At 40.3% G+C, this 19910-nt stretch overlaps 1 protein-coding gene across 3 annotated transcripts; it reads left to right on the top strand.

The window, feature by feature from the left end:
• The first annotated feature begins 2049 nt into the window (after nt 1-2049).
• slc34a2b (solute carrier family 34 member 2b) lies at nt 2050-10813 on the top strand. 3 transcript variants are annotated; one of them, XM_028587709.1, is made up of 13 exons: nt 2050-2098; nt 2641-2688; nt 2784-2915; nt 3013-3141; nt 3469-3612; nt 4468-4579; nt 4690-4885; nt 5609-5704; nt 6634-6745; nt 7260-7427; nt 8289-8405; nt 8496-8620; nt 9883-10813. In XM_028587709.1, the coding sequence occupies exons 2-13, from the start codon at nt 2643-2645 to the stop codon at nt 10438-10440; spliced, it is 1935 nt and encodes a 644-aa protein (XP_028443510.1). In that variant the 5' UTR covers nt 2050-2098; nt 2641-2642; the 3' UTR covers nt 10441-10813. The 3 variants fall into 3 exon arrangements, with proteins under 3 accessions (XP_028443510.1, XP_028443508.1, XP_028443509.1); XM_028587707.1 differs by having other exon boundaries at nt 2056-2098; nt 2637-2688; XM_028587708.1 differs by lacking the exon at nt 2050-2098 and adding an exon at nt 2327-2360 and having other exon boundaries at nt 2637-2688.
• The last annotated feature ends 9097 nt before the right edge of the window (nt 10814-19910 follow it).

Genomic DNA, 19910 nt, shown 5'->3' with positions numbered 1-19910 from the left:
TGAAAGTACAGGAACCTTTGCGGTGGGATTTGCAGGGATGATTATCGCTGATTGGTCAAATACATACAGTATATATTCTCATAAAACAAGTAAGTTCTCTAGTATCGATTAATGACCATTTTAGGACGAGGGGAGGACTTTTCTCTTTGTTTGATACAAGGGAAAGTAAACTTATTTGCTGTTGGCTTCCCGACTCATTTTAAAATGGAGTTGCGAATGAGCATAATAAAAATATAATTCTCTCATTGTTTTAGGTTGCATTCAAAAGCACAAATAAACAACCATCAAACACTCAACAGATGATATTGTGGAGACAGGCGCTCTTGTTGACTTATATACATACCATTTATTTCAGATGTAATATACTAAATTGTTACAGTCATATCTTAGCCATATCTCTGCTATAAACTCAGCTCAGGCTAAATTATCAGCAATAAATGTCTGCGTGTGTGTGTGTGTGTGTGTGTGTGTGTGTGTGTGTGTGTGTGTGTGTGTGTGTGTGTGTGTGTGTGTGTGTGTGTGTGTGTGTGTGTGTGTGTGTGTGTGATCAGGTATGTGTGAAGGTAGTGGATATGGATCATGCATACAACTAGAGCTATACATTAGTTGTTTTAAATGACAACTTGCAAAGACCAACAATGAATCAATATGATGGAGAACAGTGATACACAACTTAACTTGTGTGGACATGAGTTATGAGCAGTTCAACCACAGACTATGTGAGAGTTTGTGAACTTGTCTGTTAGTGACAGAGGACAAACAATGACCATAAACAGAAACGTAGTGTTGGCCAATCAGAGGAGCTTGTGCCAGACTCCCGCCTTTGGCTGAGTCTCTCTCTGATCTGTCAGAGGGGGGAGCAGGAGACGGTTGTGAAGTTTAACGTTGGTAGTCCCCAGAGAAGAAGTTGGTCATTTCATGGCGCAGATTAGAAGCCAAATTGAAACGTAAACAACTAAAATTGCTGAATGTTAACACTTTTGCAAGGCACTGTATCCATGTCACATTCTCATTAGGGGCTGAGCCCCCCTAAAAGTCTGATCCTAGAGTTGCGCCTGGGATTCACAGCCATTCATTTTCATCGCTCTGGCCAAGTTTAATGCTAGTTCATTTTATACAGTAGGCTACATGTAGTTGGGGGGTCTCTCCACTCTGTCTCTCTTTCAGTTAATGGGTATTTGGCCTAAAAACGTTGAAGATCTCTGGATTAGTATCCAGTATTTTACAAAAAAAACTTGAAATGTCAAACAGAAAAAAAAAAAGAAAATACAGAACATTTTAAACATTAAAATATCCGGTAAAATCTATGAAGATTGCCACCCCCCACTACTGAGAAGAAATCAGAAGAAATGCAGCTGAGTGTCACATTTACAACCACCAGGGGGCAGCTTCCTTGACTTCATTATAGTATCACGCACTGGTCAACTGTTACCTGTGCCTTTGGCTGTACAGTGGCTGAGAATAAAGCCTGTAGACAGGCGCTAACCCACAATACATATCACAAGAGTTGTATTTGTTTTGCTCTTAAACTATACTATACTATACTATATATATATATATATATATATATATATATATATATATATATATATATATATATATATATATATATATATATATATATATATATATATATATATATATATATATATATATATATATATATATATATATATAGCTGTATATACTATACAGCAGCTATAACTGTAATTAAGTCGACCAACGTGTTATTGTAGATAAAATAAAGTATAGTGTCAGATTTCTTTTCCCTATGCAACACTAGGCCTATATAATCCTCTCACAATTCCTTAAATAATTTCTCTGTTTTTACCTCCACACCTACAGATGCGCACCACCGCTTGTACTCTGCAGTGTGCGCGACCTTTGAACTGAGAGCAGTGTGTGTGTGTGTGTGTGTGTGTGTGTGTGTGTGTGTGTGTGTGTGTGTGTGTGTGTGTGTGTGTGTGTGTGTGTGTGTGTGTGTGTGTGTGTGTGTGTGTGTGCCGCGCTATAAAAGCAGCCCTCCGCCTGGCAGAGAGCAACAGGTAGCCCAGGTGACGCGTCCCTCTCCCCGCTCAGAGCGCTCCGCTGCCCGCAGGTGCGTATTCCGCCATCAGCGTCTGTTCTCCTCGTGTGGAAGAGAGGCCACGTCGTCACATGTGAAATGATTGTAATCCGGGAAATCTGTCTAATCAATTTAAGTATCCAGGGAACCCGGGGAAATGTGTTATATGCGTTTTTCTAAGTTTTCTTAGAGCCGAAGTGATACATTTATGTTTTTTGTAATTGTGTGTTATTTTTATTTTATTTTTTTATCACAGTCATTTTGGAGATTTAGTTCTGCTGGATCAACTGTAAAGGTGATCAAGTTGAGGCTAAAGTCAGTAAATAAGTTCATTGTGTTATAATGACTATTACACAGATTGTTTGTAGACTAAAATCATTGCTTTAACAAAAGTTATTTTATTTTGAAAAGGTGATCTGCAAAGATAGCACATAGACAAAATGTCCACTTTATCAACATCAGCTTTTGCTCCATTAGTAAACATGATCCTTCTAATTTTTCCAGTAATATAATGACATGTATGTTCTGACTTGTTTTATTAATTTAATGTAACTTTTTTCCCCTCTCCCAGACAGTCATGGCTCCAAGACCACAAGTGGGGACTGATTCCTCCCCCACTCTTGGTATGTCCTTTTCTCTTGCATACTTTAAATAACCTGCTCAAACTGTGTTGTTGCCACCTTTTCTATAACATCCCCTCGTGTCTGCCCTGCATTAGATGACAAGGTTACAGCTAAAGATGTGGCCATCCTGCCGGCTTACTCCACCGTGGACCTGGTGAATGAGGATCCAGATGCAGAAGATCCCTGGGATCTCCCTGAGCTCAAAGACACTGGGATCAAGTGGTCAGGTGAGGCAGCGCTCCATTCTCTGCACAGCGTGAGAACACCTTTACAAAACCTGACTCTGATTCATTTCCTTTGTGGATTTTTTTCTTCTTGTCACAGAGCTGGATACAAAAGGGAAGATTATGAGAGTGCTGACTGGTATTTTGAAGGCTGTTACGCTGCTGGGACTTCTCTACCTGTTTATCTGCTCGCTGGATGTTCTCAGCTCTGCTTTCCAGCTGGTCGGAGGTAAAATTACACAATTACATCTAATATGTTGGATCTTTATCACCGCCCATCACTGCACATTTAGTTAATTTACTTGATAATGCCAGGTCCAACAAATTGCTTATTTACTGTGCATGGAGTGCTGTGTTTTTTACCTGTGTGTGTGGTGTGTGTGTGTGTGTGTGTGTGTGTGTGTGTGTGTGTGTGTGTGTGTGTGTGTGTGTGTGTGTGTGTGTGTGTGTGTGTGTGTGTGTGTGTGTGTGTGTGTGTGTGTGTGTGTGTGTGTGTGTGTGTGTGTGTGTGTGTGTGTGTGTGTGTGTGTGTGTGTGTGTGTGTGTGTGTGTGTAGGCAAAGCTGCGGGTGACATCTTCCAGGACAATGTAATATTGTCCAATCCTGTGGCTGGGCTGGTGATCGGGGTGTTAGTCACAGTGTTGGTGCAGAGCTCCAGCACCTCGTCCTCTATTGTGGTCAGCATGGTGTCCTCTGGATGTAAGGACTGTAGTACACACACTTGTATTAGTCGACTCTTTCAACCCAGACACGTGCATGGAGCTGTAGTGTAGGGCTGCACAATATATGTTTTTTTATCGTCATCGCAATATCAACTGCCGCAACAACCACATCGCCAAAGGTTGCAAAATATTCACGAAAGACACATTTTTTGTGTTGGTTGATAGAAAATATATCAGTAGAAAAATGCACTTTAAAATGTATATTTTATATTCAATTCAATGTTCAATTTGTTCAATAAAAGAATGTTGGAAATGATTTCCTTTCAGTTGAGCAGTTTGTTGTATTTTAGTAGAATACTGAAAGCAGCAGAACTGAGTACACATTAATATCTGTTTATGTATCACAAGTAATATCGTTATCGCGATATTGAACAGTGCTATCGCATATGGCACATTTTCCTCATGTCGTGCAGCCCTACAAAGATGAATCGAATAGTTGTCAACTATTAAAGTAATCGGCAACTGCTTTGATCATCGATTATTCTAAGAACCATGTGAATTCATGTCCAAACAGCTGCTTTCTATGTCAGGACTTTGTTTTAATCACTAGAAACAACTTAAGTTTGATTTCTCGGTTTGAGTCAAAATCATTCTCTGATTCCAGCTTAAATCTCAAATGTGAATATTTTCTGGATTGTTCACTCTTCTTTTGACAGTAAACTGGATATCTTTGAGTTGTAGACAAAACAAAAAGACATTTGAGGACGTCATTTTAGGCTTTGGAAGAAAAAGAAAAACAGATTAACAGATTAATCGACTATGAAAATAATCGTTTGTTGCAGCCCTACTATAGTGTCTCACACACTAATATAATGGCACTTCTGTTCTGCAGTGCTGGACGTTCAGTCTGCGGTGCCGATCATCATGGGCGCCAACATCGGAACATCTGTCACCAACACTATAGTGGCCATGATGCAGGCAGGAGACCGAAATGAGTTCCGCAGGTAAATTAGAGCATGTAATGATAAAGATATGGCAAAGACAACGCTGCGGTACAATAATAACTCTAGAAACAGTGTCTGGTGCATTCAAGAGCGTGTTCCTTCACTTCCAGGGCCTTTGCTGGCGCTACAGTCCACGACTTCTTCAACTGGCTGTCTGTGCTGATTCTTCTGCCCCTGGAAGTCGCCACCGGTGTTCTCTACAAACTCACCAGCCTCATAATCAAATCTTTTAATATCCAGAGCGGGGAGGACGCCCCCGACCTGCTCAACGTCATCACTGACCCTCTCACCAACTCCATCATCCAGGTAGAGTCAAGCTTATTACAGTTTAGGTTAGTTTTAGTTAGTTTTCAGAGTGTGATTGCTAGTTTTCGGTTACTTTTAGTTTTTTCAGAAAGGTTTAGTTTTAAAGTAGTGTAAGTTTGTTTTTGTTAGGGGCCAGTATATTCATCTCAGATACATATACATACAAAATACAGGTAGATAGATAGATAGATAGATAGAGAGATAGATAGAGAGATAGATAGATACTTTATTCATCCCAAGGGAAATTTTAGGCATCCAGTAGCTTAGACAATCATAACACAACAAACACACATACTGTACACACATATAACTCACATACATACAAATCACTCAGAAATTTAGAGAGTTAACAATTTGTGATTACAAAGGTCTGGTATGGACTGACCATGTGATGCAATGACCACGATAAAGTGCTATGGTACATGTAGGGCTGTGCAATATATTGATATTACATCAACATCAATATGTGAGGCTAGATATCGTCTTCAATTTTGGATATCGTAATTTGCACAAGTGTTGTCTTTTCCTGGTTTTAAAGGCTGCATTGCAGTAAAGTGATGTCATTTTCTGAACTTACCAGACTGTTCTCACTGTTCTACTATTTGCCTTTGCCCACTTAGTCGTTATTAACCCGACAATATTGTCATCAAATCAACAAGAAATATGCAACATTATCATTTCATTATCATTTGTATGTCTTTAAAATTGTGTTGTTTTTTTTAGCTGGACAAATCTGTTATCACTGGCATTGCCACTGGTGACCCAGCAGCCAGAAACAAGAGTCTGATCAAAGTATGGTGCAAAAAAGAGACTAACACGGTAAGAAATCAACAAGAGCTGCATCACGTGCATAAATGATTAGTTTGCCACATGCCGAACATAACACAGTAGCAGTAAAAACATATGATAAAGCTGTGGTTACCTCTGCTTTTTCCTGTTAATGATTGATTTTGTCCTTCTTGTATTGTGACCACAGCGATTGTGTTCTTAGATCATGCTTTGAAGGTGTGTTATTTCATAAAAGGTGGAATGTTACGTATATGAATTTAAAGATTATTGTGGCAGCATTGACTTCTTAATTATTGCTGCTCAGGGGCTCAAGGTATTTGATAATAGGGGGTATGGCGTAAACAGCATTACTAATCTGGAAACCTATCTTTGTTCCACTGTGATGGAGTAGAGTTCACAGAATGATCAGCGATATTTCCCCAGTAATAGAATTTAGCTCCATTGATTTGCGAGTCCAGTCAGAGGCTATATTTACATTGCTATATTTTGGTTTAAAAATGAATATCTTTTGCTACGTTTCCCAGACATCTGAAAACACTTCTGACCCCGTTTTGGTTTGGAATCTGCGGGGTTGTGTTGCAGTCTCAACGGCCAAAAACGGAGACCTTTGGCAACACCTACACTGATGCCAATGTTTCACTGCCTGATTGGGAAATTAACTCTCGTTCTCTGAGACTAACAGACGTGTATAAAGTACTAGAGACTCATACTTGAGTAAAAGTACAAGTGCTCTATCAAAAAAGTGACTTGAGTAGAAGTGCTCTTTAAGCACCACACTTAAGTGGAAGTATTAAAGTATTCAACATTTTTTGTACTTAAGTATTGCAAGTAGTTTATTTTAAAATGTACTACTCAAGTACTGAAAGTAAAAGTACAAGTATTGTGTTATTTAGTTATTAAAGAAAGCAGTCAAAAGTTTGAATATCATATTGTTTATATTAGCTGTTTTTTGCTTTTAGACTTTCTGGAACACAACAGTGGAGAACTGCACTGCTGGTGCAGTCTGCTGGGATGAAGGAAACCTGACCTGGACCCAGATGAACTCGTCTTGGACCGATTACCAGCAGAAATGTAAGCGTGCCTCCATCAGTGAATACCAACGGTTCAAAGAAAGAAAGAAAAAAAGAACATTTACAAAGCAATTAGGAGCATCTGATCCACTGAAGCTCAGTGATATACGAGACACAACAACCTCCTTCATCCAGAACCTCTGATGTCCGCACAATGACTACCTTTGAGTCGTTACAGTGACTCAGCTAATACCCTTCCTTGACCCGTCTACCTGCTCAATACGTCTATTCACGAGTGCCACATGACCATAAAATGGTCAAAGTATTCTGCCCCCAGTTTAAGTAAATGCTTTTGTGCTTGGCTTTAGAAATAGCAAAAACACTTATTTTTCAATTTGATTACATCAGAAACTGGTCTTGAGTTCTTCAAAATAAATGTTCTTGATATCATCTCCATTTATCAAAAAAATTGCTCTAAAGTGAGTCACACACATGAGGCTATTTTTGGCTGCGACATAATGTGAGACGAGAGTGGACGCTTAAATGCCATTCATCTCTTTGACCGTCTGTTGCAGGCAAACACATCTTCGTCAATACTAATCTGCCAGACCTGGCCGTGGGCCTCATTCTCCTGGCCCTGTCTCTGCTCGTCCTCTGCACCTGCCTCATCCTCATCGTCAAGCTGCTCAACTCCATGCTAAAGGGACAGGTGGCCGTGGTCATCAAGAAGGTGCTCAACATGGGTAAAAAAAATGTCAACACAATTTCCTGCTAACCTGCTCTCTCCAGCCTGTTTGATAGTCAGCACATCTGCCTTCTAGGGCTGGGTATCGCCACTGATTTCACGAAGAGATTCCATTCTGATTCATAAGGTCCCAAATCCATTACTTCTGCGATTCAATGTCGATTAGATATTTCAGTTGCAAAACCAATTTAGCTTGGATATGAAAGATATTCTACAATTGTACAAGTTTCCCACTAACCTGCTGCATTATTAAAAGTATCATTGTTTAGATTAATAATTCACCCCAAAGCAGTTACATTAATGTACTGATATTTCACAAGAACACACAATAAAGTGCAACTCTCCAGTCAGTGAGTTTTTTTGAGTGACATTTCATTCAGATATCTTGAGGTGACACAGGGACCCGTTTTAAAATGGCCATGCCAGTTTTTCCCTCGCCAAAATGTAGCCTAACTTTGGTCATTTAACCCACTTCCGGACAAGCTAGCATTAAATAGTTTGTACCCATGGATTCCTTAGGTTTTTCTAGTTTCATAAAATACACACAAGGATCAATTGTGGATTTTATGAATCCATATTGGATCATTCAAATGAAATTCGATTTAAATCTGAAAAAGCGATTTTTTGAACCCAGCCCTTCAGCTCTCCATAGGGATGCTTGATGAGCGACACAGGTACAGCCTCCCTGTTGTTTTTGGCTCGCCTCCAGATCCATCAGTCTTGCTGCGTGACCGAGACACAATACTGTTGTGATAAAACTAGTCGTTTGCTCTAATCGTGAGATGGTAATGTGTGCATTAACACTGGGCTCACGTCATCAGGTTTATTGCCCACTTTCTGTGTTTCTCTTTGACTACAGACTTCCCCTTCCCCTTCGCCTGGGTTACCGGCTACATTGCGATGTTGGTGGGAGCAGGGATGACTTTCATTGTTCAGAGCAGCTCCGTGTTCACCTCAGCTATAACTCCTCTAGTTGGTAAGTCACCATTTACATATTGGTTTGGCTGTATTTTCTGATTTTTATTTTTGATTACACCATGATTTTATATCTTTGTTCTTTCACCAGGTATTGGTGTCATTAGCCTGGAGAGAGCCTATCCCCTGACACTGGGGTCTAATATTGGTACGACAACCACTGCTATACTTGCTGCTATGGCTAGCCCTGGAGAAACACTCTCCAACTCCCTGCAGGTAAGATGCAATACAAACGTTCCCTTATGTGGCTTTTTTTAGCCATGCTAGCAGCGTGGGTCTGTGAATGGCAATGTTATTTTGGTGAGATGACCACTTTGGTCCAAACTGAAATATCTAACTATTGGAAACATTTAAACATTAACCAGAAGCATTCATGGTCCCCAGAGGATGAATCGTACTGACTTTGGTGATCCCCTGACTTTTCCTCGAGGGCCATCATGATGTTTATATATTTGTTAGTTTTAGTGAAATATCTTAACTTCATTTTCAATCAGGAGAGACTTTGTTGAAAGGTGCAAAAAATAAATACATTTATTCATTACATCACACGAGTCTTTGGCGATTAGACTCCATTGCTATGTAAATCATTTTATAAGGGGTAAAGAATCCAAGAGTAGGCATATCCCTCGATGGAGTCAAGACACTGGTGGTGGTGAAGACTGGATGGAAGTACAGGAGCGTTCTTCCGGAGGGGGACCTAGGGTGCCGTGGATGAAGATGACCGGAGATGAAAGGGGTGGAGGAGGGTTGCACAATTTGCCCGAAATGACAACTGACATATAGAAGAGAGGAGAACAGTTTCAAAGCAGGGATGCTATGATGTGATTGGCTCATGGAATTCATGGCCAATTCTGGTTGGTTTGACTGAAGAGTTCAGCCGATCAGTTTAGGAAAGAGAGAGAGGTGAATGAAAGCTTAGAAGTCTTCCTGAAAGAATTTACGCTGAGCTTCATTTGATGGATTGCCATGAAATTTTGTACAGATGAAACTGAATAACCTTCATCCCCTTGTAGGGTAGGTTTATCCAAATATCTAAAATAAAGTAAATTGGAAAGATACCTCAGATTTACCCTTACTACAAAATGGTACAATAGAATGTTGAATCATCTAGCGCCAGTGGCAATGCCAGTGATAACAGATTTGTCCAGCTAAAAAAACAACACAATTTTAAAGACATACAAATGACAATGAAATGATAATGTTGCATATTTCTTGTTGATTTGATGACAATATTGTCGGGTTAATAAAAAAACTCCCATTAGCCTCAGCTGTGCTAATTGTTTACTGCTAATTAGCACACTTTAGCATGCTAACACGCTAAACCACTAAGGCAAACATGGTAAACATTATACCTGCTAAACATCATTAGCATGCTGTTGTTAGCTTTTAACTCAAAGCATTGCTGGCTGATTGATATTTTCTATGAGATCTGACAGTGATCGCTTTGTTTGACCCTCATCTGTGTTTTGTTTTTCTAGATTGCACTTTGCCATTTCTTCTTCAACATCATGGGGATCTTACTGTGGTATCCAATCCCCTTCACGCGGTTGCCCATCAGGTTGGCCAGAGGGCTGGGGAACCATACGGCTAAGTACCGCTGGTTTGCTGCCTTCTACCTCTTCCTGTGCTTCTTGGTTTTACCTCTGTCTGTATTTGGCCTCTCGCTGGCTGGCTGGCAAGTCCTGGTCGGTGTCGGGGTGCCCATCGTTGCGTTGGTCGTCTTTGTGATCATTGTCAACATTATGCAGTCTCGCTGCCCCCGCTATCTGCCAAAGTTCCTCCGTGACTGGGACTTTTTGCCACGGCCCCTGCACTCCATGGCGCCCTGGGACAAGGTGGTGACCAAGGTCTTTGGCTGCTGTGGCAAACACTGCTGCTGGTGCTGCAAATGCTGCAAGTGCTGCAAGTGCTGCAGGAAAAAGGAGGACGAAAAGATTCGGAGGAACAGCCAGAAGAGTCTGGAGATGTATGATAATCCAGCCATGTCAAGAGATGAGGATACAACGGAGGCTGTTAGAGCACCAACACATCTTTAATATTATCAAGTTAAATGTGTATCTTGAGGCTATACTCAATGCAATAATGTATTTGTAACACACCTCTCGCGTTGTGGTATGTTGATGATTCCCCTTTGTTGGATTAAATGCTAAGCACTGTAGTAAACACCACCATGCGGAGAATATGAACACAAGGGTTGGACATGTTAGTATGAACTTGCTGTTTTCTGGCCATGTGATGTTTATTTTACGATGTTTTCAGTTTATTGTTCAGACTCACTGTCTGCTATGACTTCACTATGGGTGGTTCCGAATGTTATGACATGTTTTTATATTTTTATGGTATGTGTAAGAGATTGTTGGTTTTATTTTCAACTTGGAACCAGCATTTCTAAATATGTGTTATGCTTCAGTATTTAAGACCATAATATTTGTAAATTAAAGAAATTCCTATTTTTAAAGCGCAGTTTTTTTTGAAGTTTTCCATTCAGTACATCACTTTTCAATAGACTAGTGCAATGCCCGTTTGAAACATGTCTGTTCAGAACCTACTGCTTGGCCTCCTGTATCACTGCTAGTAGTTTTCTCCAGAACCATTGTACCCTGAAAGTACTTACAAAAGGCCCTCAAACCACTTAATATGCAACCCAACTGTATATTACTGACTTGCTGTGTACTTCTCCTTCAGAGGAAAACATTGTACTACTACATTAACCTAATGTTACTGGTTACGTGGCCAGGGGCAGATCCAGAAGCTGCCCCAGGGAGATTTATTTCCCAATTATGGCAGTTATATAAACTATAGGTGACTGATGGTTGTTGGGCTGACGGTGGCTGGTTGAAAAAATTTATACATATCGCCCAACCCGGTCCCTAGGTAGCTAACCCCACGGTCTCCCCACCGCTGGCAGGGAAGTCAAAGTTATATATAGTTACTGACAGTGTTGTGCCTGAACGCGTTCATATTTTGGGCAAACGTGAACTGAACGTACTGTATTACTGCCTGTGTAAAATGAACTTGTTCATTCTGGTGTCTGTGAACGGCACGCTCTCTCAGTTTAACTTCGTCCAATAGGGTGACAGATTTCTATAGAGCCTTCCAGGCCAAAACCACGGCTAAAACACACCGTAAACTAGTGATGTGCGATACCACTTAATTCCTATTCGATCCAATACCAAGTAATACCCAGGCTGGTATTGCCGATACCAATACTTTTTATGTATTTTATTCGTAGCGTGATGTGACAACTAGTTTAAAGGAATACGCCGACTTATTGGGACTTTAGCTTATTCACCGTAACCCCCAGAGTTAGACTAGTCCATACATACCCTTCTCATTTCCGTGCGTGCTGTAACGCTGTCTGACGACTCCAGCATTAGCTTAGCCCAGCACAGATCCTGCAGGTGAATGGTTCCAGTAATCCTACTGCTCCAAATTGTGACTGTGACTCTACAAATCACAACATGTAAATAGGAACATGTTGGTGTTATTTTGTCACTTATTCGGAGCAGGAGGATTACTGGAACCATTCACCTGCATGTTCTGTGCTGGCTTGATGCCACTGGAGCCGTCAGACAGCATTACAGCACGCACGGAGATGAGAAGGGTATGTATGGACTTATCTAACTCTGGGGGTTACGGTGAATAAGCTAAATTCCCAATAAGTCGGCGTAAAGTAAAAAAGTAGGCTGTAGGCTTACCAATTCCAAATTATAGCTGCATAATGACAAGACAATAAACTACTCTCATATTATTTAATTATAAAGAAAATCTCAGAACAAACTGCTTTCTGTTAGCTTGTTGTAAGAATGCTGGGATTCCGGGGAACTCTTGAATTTTAAAAAACTAAAGCCTTAACAGACGTGAATAATTTTACCACAGTCAGTGATAACGCGACTATCACGCTATCTCCCTGTACCTGGAGAACTTCTGCCGCTGCTGCCAAATGACTCACTGATTGAAGTCTGTCTCGCCCTAGCACCTGGCGTCTTCTCGCCCTGGACCTCCTCCTCAGACTGACGCTGTGTTATATCATCATATTCACTCTTATGACTCAGATGTTTAGCAAGGTTTGTAGCGTTAGCACTGTATTTCACTGTCTTTCCACACACTCCTGTGCAGTCTGCAGTCTTCTTCGTAGCGGGTTATTAAAGAAGGGCTGCTGCTGCAGCGGCCGGCTCCGTCACCAACCCAGTATACTGACCAGCGGAAGGAGAAGTAGTTCCTTCCCCTGACCGTATATAATTAGACTTTTCTGGTGACAACAAGTTACTTATGATAACATAAAAACTCACTCCAAATTACTGAGTTTAAATATCGATCTTTTTATATGAGAATCGATACTAGAGCAGGAGACGTTGGGATCGTAAATATCGATACTTTAGAATCAATCCGCACATCACTACCGTAAACAGGCCTTCATATGTAGTGGAAAAAACACCCAATCTGGCAACACCAGCCGCCAGTGTCTCATGCGCGTCGTATGATTATTTAAACCAGTTTTATGACGAGGTCGGTGAGGATGGAAAAATCTTACATTTCTGTGCAAACTTTGCCTGCCGGCTTTCAAAAAGAAAATCTGCACTTCAGTCCCATCCACAGCAAACCTGAAACGGCACGTTGAACTGATTGGATATTAAGATGAAATCTGACGCATAGTTTGATTGTTAAAACTGATAAAATAATTGCTGTCTGTGGTTCTATATGGGCTGTGGCAATACTTTTGAAAAATAATAGCTCGCAGCAACATATGGAAAAAAGAACTATGAACTAGTTAATTTTTGGAACTGTGAACTTAGTTCATTTTTAAATTTGTCAACTAAACTTTGAACTAGATCATGTAGAAAGTGAACTTTCTCAACACTGGTTACTGATATGTCATTTTAATCAGTCTCACATTGTCAGACCTACCTCCACAGCGCTCCAGAGGAAGGTCTAGTTTATTGGCATTTCTTTGAACCAATCACAATTGTCTTGGGCGGCGCTAAGCGGCAGACTCAATGACCTCTGCAAAATAGCCTCAGGGAGGAACTTGTTTTGGTGGAACATGTGTACGTATAAAAGTAGTAGTCGTGGAACAGAAAACTCCGATTGGACAGATAGTCTAGCTAGCTGTCTGGATTTACCCTGCAGAGATCTGAGGAGCAGTGAACCATAGTCCTCACTAATCCACCGGAGGTTAGAACGCCAACACAGCAAAGAGCAAAGTGAAGCACATCCTGCCGAATTTCCGGCGGCACCTGAACAATCCCGTAAATGAAACGTCAATATATAGACTGCATTTTAATCAATTCATTGGATAGTCAACTCAGACATTTCTGTTATGTGTGTGTTTCACATGACACATCAGGAAGGTTCACTGGTTTCCTGTAAGTGTGCTAGGAGAAAATTCCTGTAGCAAAAAAAAAAAAGATTATTGCTTTCATATCTGATTTGCCTTTGAACAATAAGTTTGTGACTTCAGACTATAACATCGATCAAAGTCTACCCACTGTATAATTAGAGAATTTTTTTTTTGGACTTCATGTGCTCAAGTCAAAGGGAGGCTGTAACCACATAATTTGTTTTATTTATTTATTACTTAATTATCACCAAACAGTAATTTATTAGGACAGTGGACAATGCTGACACAGTTATGTAATTGATTAAAGATAATGTTGAAAGACTTTCCGCCGTATAGCGTACATTGTTTCCATGTTTCCATGCCAAGTGAGTGATTTATTTGATAAATCACAGTGATAACACTTTTAAGAAGTTCAATTCAATTCAATTTTATTTATTATATCAAATCATAACAAGTCAAGTCAACACATTTGTATCATATTCACCCATTTGGCAAGATTGATGAGCAGCCTGTGTTTTTGTCACACAGCAAATTAAACAGGTGATAATTTAGTGAGTGCATTGTTAACATAAAAATTCTTAAACATTTTTTAATTTGTTCAAAATCTGCGGAATTCTGCGTCTGCAGATTCCGTGTGGCCCTGATTATAACCCCTGAAAATGTTTTTTCTGTTATAAAAGAGTTAGATGCTGGAGTTCATGTAAAGTGTAACCCAGTTTTATCTTTAGTTCCTGAAATTTGACATATTTCTACCTCGACCACAGATACGTTTCATATACACAATACTGAGAGAGTATATATAAATATTGAGCCATGTCTTAAAGCAAATACTGTAAACCTGTATTAATATGAAACAAACCGTGCCTCCCATTTCACCATCTGTCATAATTCTTTATCCAAAAACTTGTATCCACAAAATCTGTCAGCATTTTGCAACAATTGTTCACAAATATATGAACCTTTACCAGCTAAACTTGGAGAAATTGTTCTGAAGAAAGTGTTATTTTCTGCAGTGGTGGAAGAAGTATTCAGATCCTTTACTGAAAGTGCTCATATTATGCTTTTTTGCCTTTTTCTCTTTCCTTTATTGTGTTATATATATTTATAGGTTTACAAAGTGAAAAAGCCCAAAGTCCCCCCCCAAAGGGACTTACCATCTCCAACAGAAAACACTGTTCACAAACTGCTCCAAACAGCTCTATTGTAGTCCAGCCTTTACTTCAGAGACAAACGTGGGTCACTTTGCGTCACATTACATAACACACGTTATAATACTCGCCTAGCTGCTAACGTGGCACACCTCAAACCAAGCTAGTTAGAGCGGAGGCCTGAAGAGTTCAGATAGTTGTATTGCATGTCTAGGAAACAGTGCAGAATTAAAACGTTACGTATGAAAGACTACTTTGTTAAAATTTAAATAACTTAAACTCTGAAAGGTCTTGCTCCAGTCTAGGTTGCGAAATTGGTTGGGGTTGTTCTGCCTGTGTTTCGGGATCAGACTCGGGTTCAAACATGTACCCCTCCACTGGGCAGTCCTGCATAACCCTGTCGGGGTTCTAATTCGCAATAATTACGAATAATTACCGGTTTATCCTTAAAATATTTCCTTTTTCTGCCGTTTTGTCACTTTTTCCTACGATTTTGGCGCTTTTAAGGTCGTTTTTGATGGTCTTTCTGGTGCTTTTTTAAAACATGTTGACGTTTTTTCTGATGTTTTGGGGATTTTTTTTTCAAAACTTTTGGCGCTATTTATGACGTTTTTGTCGCTTGTTTAACATTCTTGGCATACATGACTCTTTCTTTCTTTTTTTGCAGTGTGGCCCTTAGAGAAGTTGAGTTTGACATTCCTGCCCTAAAGGGTGATTTTTGCGTTCGTATCTGATGCGGAGAGCCACTGACCAAGCATTAGTAATTTGACGAGTTGGAGAGCGGTGCTCATCAGCGGTAGAGTTAACCATCTCGACTGGGGCTCAGGTATCATCAGCAGGTAACCTCTGTATGAGTAGCCGTGTAATAAGCGGGACAATGTAGAGCGAGCTGGTCATAGAATTAGAACCCCTTCAGGCTGATTCAAGATGCCCTCCGCTTGGCAGTCCTGCATAACCCTGTCTGGGTTCTAATTCGCAATAATTACTGGCTCGCTCTACATTATTCTTCAATTATTAAATAGGCTGTTTTATAAAACTATGGCTACACTTAACCATGTCCATGATCAATTGAGTAGTAGTGCCAGGGAACAGCACTGCCCAATGCATACTGATGGACAATAAACCAGATATATGACCACATAATAAAGGCCCAGTACACCCACACAGGAGTTTCCATTTAATACGTCTGATCAGACCTCTGCTCGGGTTGAAGTTAGGTGGAGCTCTGCTGCTGGAATTACATGAGGTCACCCAACCTCATGAACCGATAAGAATGATAAAGGTGTTAATGGTCACAGTGAAAGTCAGCATACACCTCCAAAAGATGAATGGGTTTGTTACATTTACATTCATGGCAATGCACAGGTCCAAATGTCTTTAAGGTAGGTGACACAGTGTATCTCTTCACTCACAACACTAACAGACACATCGCCAGCAGTCTGTTGGGAGGCCGACTTAATCGGATTGTTAACGGTAGCACTGATGGTATTACAGCAGCAGGCAGGCTCATGTGTAATTACTGGCAGCAGCAAACCGTCAAGTGAGGACAACAACTCTTACAGACTGGTCGCGTCCCCCCACTTACTTTTCTATTATTTCAAGTTAAGTGAACAGCCGTACACACTGCCCGTAGACTTGCAATAGAAGCATGTAAACTTTTATTCAGTGTGGGCAACATCACTTTTCAGCGTATTACTTTCTGTGACAAAGTGTAGCTTACTTTTAGCAATGTGGGTGGTGTTACATGTTTTCCCCTGCAGGCTTCAGATGCACTCAGTTTGAGCGTGCTGCATGTAGTTCTCGTGTTAGCTGCTGACATTTTTAGGCTAAGTGGTATTCTGACCTTGAGACATTCAGGCAGGTTTCTGGGTCTGTATCATTTAAAAATGTTGACACTGTGTGAAAAAAAGAGCTTGTTGCGCAGGGCAACAGAAACCCTGATAACATTCCTGAGTTATTTTACATTGTGCTATTGTTCACTCACCTACATGCAACTGAAAAATCTACACACATATTTTACATTTAAGAAATGTATCCCTGTGCCCGCCAGGCAGCCTTTCCCCTCCAGGGGCCTCGGCCTCTGGTCCACTGGTAGACAGTAATGCAGTAACATCTATTATCATACCTGTGTGTGTGTGTGTTTGTGTGTGTGTGTTATTATGGTGACTGTTGTGTGCCTAGTACTGTGTCAATTCCAATTACAAACAGGCATCGGTCTTAAATTTGTCAAAATAAATCCCTCTATTTTGCATAACTCTTCACATGAAATAATCTTAAGAAAATGTCCACAATAACTGACACACAAAAAACACAACACAAATTATCAAATCAAAGTTAAATTTCATCACATTTCACAGGCCTGATTGTGTGGGATATACCTGATCTCAAAGGAGAGTACACATAAAATCATTATTAGATTTACTTAATCCTGTTATGTAAAGAATTGAGTTATGTTTGATATACAGTAATTTAATATTATTAAGGTGGCAATACCTGACCTATGGGCAACCAACATGAGTTTATTAGGCAATACCAACATTATCTGGTCAACTTGGATGTAATGAATAGGTCCAGCTAACTAAACTGACCAACATAAATTTTCCTTCTACCTACTCAGTTGTTGTCACGGACGACCAGGAGACAGACTGGAGTAGTGAAGCAGATCTTTATTAACAATGATCCAACAAAGAGCAGGAAGCAACAGGCAGGAATCCAGCAGCTGAGTAAGCAGGTTCAGAGCAGCAGCAGACAACAGGATACGAAGTACTGGTAAGGCAAACTTGGATAGACTAGGCATAACGTGTGTGAGTCAGAGCGTCAGAAGAAACAAGACTAGACAAAGACTGTGTGTGTCTGTGCTGCTTATGTTGGTGGTTGTTGATTAGCAGCAGGTGGTGAACTGAGGATGAGGCTCGATGAGGTGCAGGTGTGTGTAATCAGTACTGAGGGGACTGGGAGCGACTGATCTGCGTGAGTGACGAGGAGTATGAATCAGTGGGAGGAGTTTGTGCTGGAGAATGAGAGGGAGGAGTGAGTGCTGAGGTGGGACCCTGACAGTTGTGATATTGACATTGATTGTGACACAATCAACCTTAACCTCTGGACTTTGGCAACATCTGTATCTAGCAACCTGGTAAACAATACCCCTTGCCAAGGTGATTGAAGGACATAAAAACCAAATCATGAATATAACAAGCAGCTACTGCTGTAATGCTAACAAGGCCTGAAGATAACAGTCGCGGACAATGATGCGGATGAATTTTACCTGGCAGGTGAAACTGTCAATCCACCTGCCACGTTGGCGGGTAGCCAATGAGAACTGAATATTTTATTAGTTGTTAGTTTGAGAAAGAGAAGGAGTGGGTCTGCTCCTCCTTTGTGGACTCAGAGGAGCAGTCAATATATGATAACTGTTGACAGGGGAAATCAATGAATAAAAAGAGTCATTCATTATATTGATAAATGTACTGTATTTATACAGCTTTTTTTTCTAGTCTTAACAATTAAGCACTTTTACATAGTACAGGAGCCTTTCACCATTCTCACCGCGGAGGCTGCCCTATAAGGAGCACTTCGACATGGGACTGCAGGGCTAGGGATCAAACCACCAACCTTCAGATTGGTAAACGACCACTCAACCACCTGAGCCACAGCCACCCCTACGTGTCCCCTAAGTTCAAAAACGATTCTCGTGCATTTTCTGTATTTCACCTTGGCAAAATAAAGGCTGATAAAAAGCCTGTGTGGCTAGTGAATTTTAAAATCCACCTGCCTGGTTGCCAAAAAAGTTAACTTCAGGCCCTGAGCGCTAACAATATGTAATCCCTCTATTTTACTATTTTTTACTATTGTGTTATATAAGTTCTTTAAAGCTAAGGTGAGATGGGTGGATACAATCCCTATTTAATAACTAAATTACAAAATGTTTCAGCCATGGTAGACCCTGTGCATTGCGTGGGCAAGATGGAGATGTCTCTGCAGGAGCTCCAAAGCCTTACGGAGGAGTGTGTATGTGTAGTTAATGTATAAAACCACAGACTACTACAACTTCAAGTGTCAGGTTATGGGAAGCCATGTGTGTTGTTTCTGTTTAAGCAAACACTTAACCTCATGAAAAGGCACTCATTGTGAACAGTGTAGGAGCTTGAATGGAATGTCAATGGGCTGCTGGATTTAACTGCATGTTACACCTGCCATTAGAGAAGAATTGAAATCAAATAAGATGCTTACAGACAGTATCATCAAACTCTTTGACTAAAAATTACTGTTACTAAAATTGCACTTGTGGAAAATCAATAGTACTGACATGATCGTGTGTGTTTTTGTGACATGTGTACACATGCTGAAGCCAGTTGGACTTAAATAAATATATGAATTATTCTTCACACAACTTGTCTACCGCTCAAAGTTTTTTTTTGTCCCTTCATGTTAATTAAATACCCTGGAGGGTTCAGTGACAGTTTAATTAAACTGAAAAAAAAATAAACAGTGGAAAAAGCTGTAAATCAATTGAGAGATTCTGTCAGCGTGTAATAATGCTGGTCAAGGTGTCTGTTAACCATGAACTATTCAAGGCCAAAGTAAGCAAGGCATTATCAACTCAAACAATCAAGTGGAAATCATGACAGTCCACTACATCATTTAAAACCACTTGACTAATTTCTGTCTACATCAGGTGGAAAAAGTTTTATTGTATGCAACTTGAATCAATGGAAAGAAAGTTTATCAGTATCAGATTTTCTATGAAGATGAGCTAATGTGCAGATCTTGGTGGTGATATGGGTCTAGTTTTTCACAATTAAGAATCACTGGATTTTGAGCCATAAAGTACTAAACTGACTTAAAGCTTTAGTGCGTAACTTTTTGATATTATTGCACGTCTGTTCCATTCAAGCCATTGCCAGATGACTTGCTACAAAGCTAATTAAGACTATCAGCTCCACACAACTCTCTCTGGATTTCCCAGTATGGCTATGTTCTCCGGGGACTTTCCCGCGCAGAAACTTGAGTGAAGATA

This window comes from Perca flavescens, chromosome 9 (genome assembly GCF_004354835.1).
Source record: "Perca flavescens isolate YP-PL-M2 chromosome 9, PFLA_1.0, whole genome shotgun sequence".
Classification (NCBI taxonomy): Eukaryota; Metazoa; Chordata; class Actinopteri; order Perciformes; family Percidae; genus Perca; species Perca flavescens.
The sequence above is the reverse complement of the archived record's forward strand: the minus strand, read 5'-3'. Positions and strand labels throughout refer to the sequence as shown.

Excerpts from the sequence above, each read along its gene's own strand:
- slc34a2b (XM_028587709.1), top strand. The coding sequence starts at position 2,643 with ATGGCTCCAAGACCACAAGTGGGGACTGATTCCTCCCCCACTCTTG. Across the intron at positions 4,580-4,689 it reads GACCGAAATGAGTTCCGCAG|GGCCTTTGCTGGCGCTACAG; the intron begins GTAAATTAGAGC and ends CTTCACTTCCAG. Across the intron at positions 7,428-8,288 it reads CAAGAAGGTGCTCAACATGG|ACTTCCCCTTCCCCTTCGCC; the intron begins GTAAAAAAAATG and ends CTTTGACTACAG.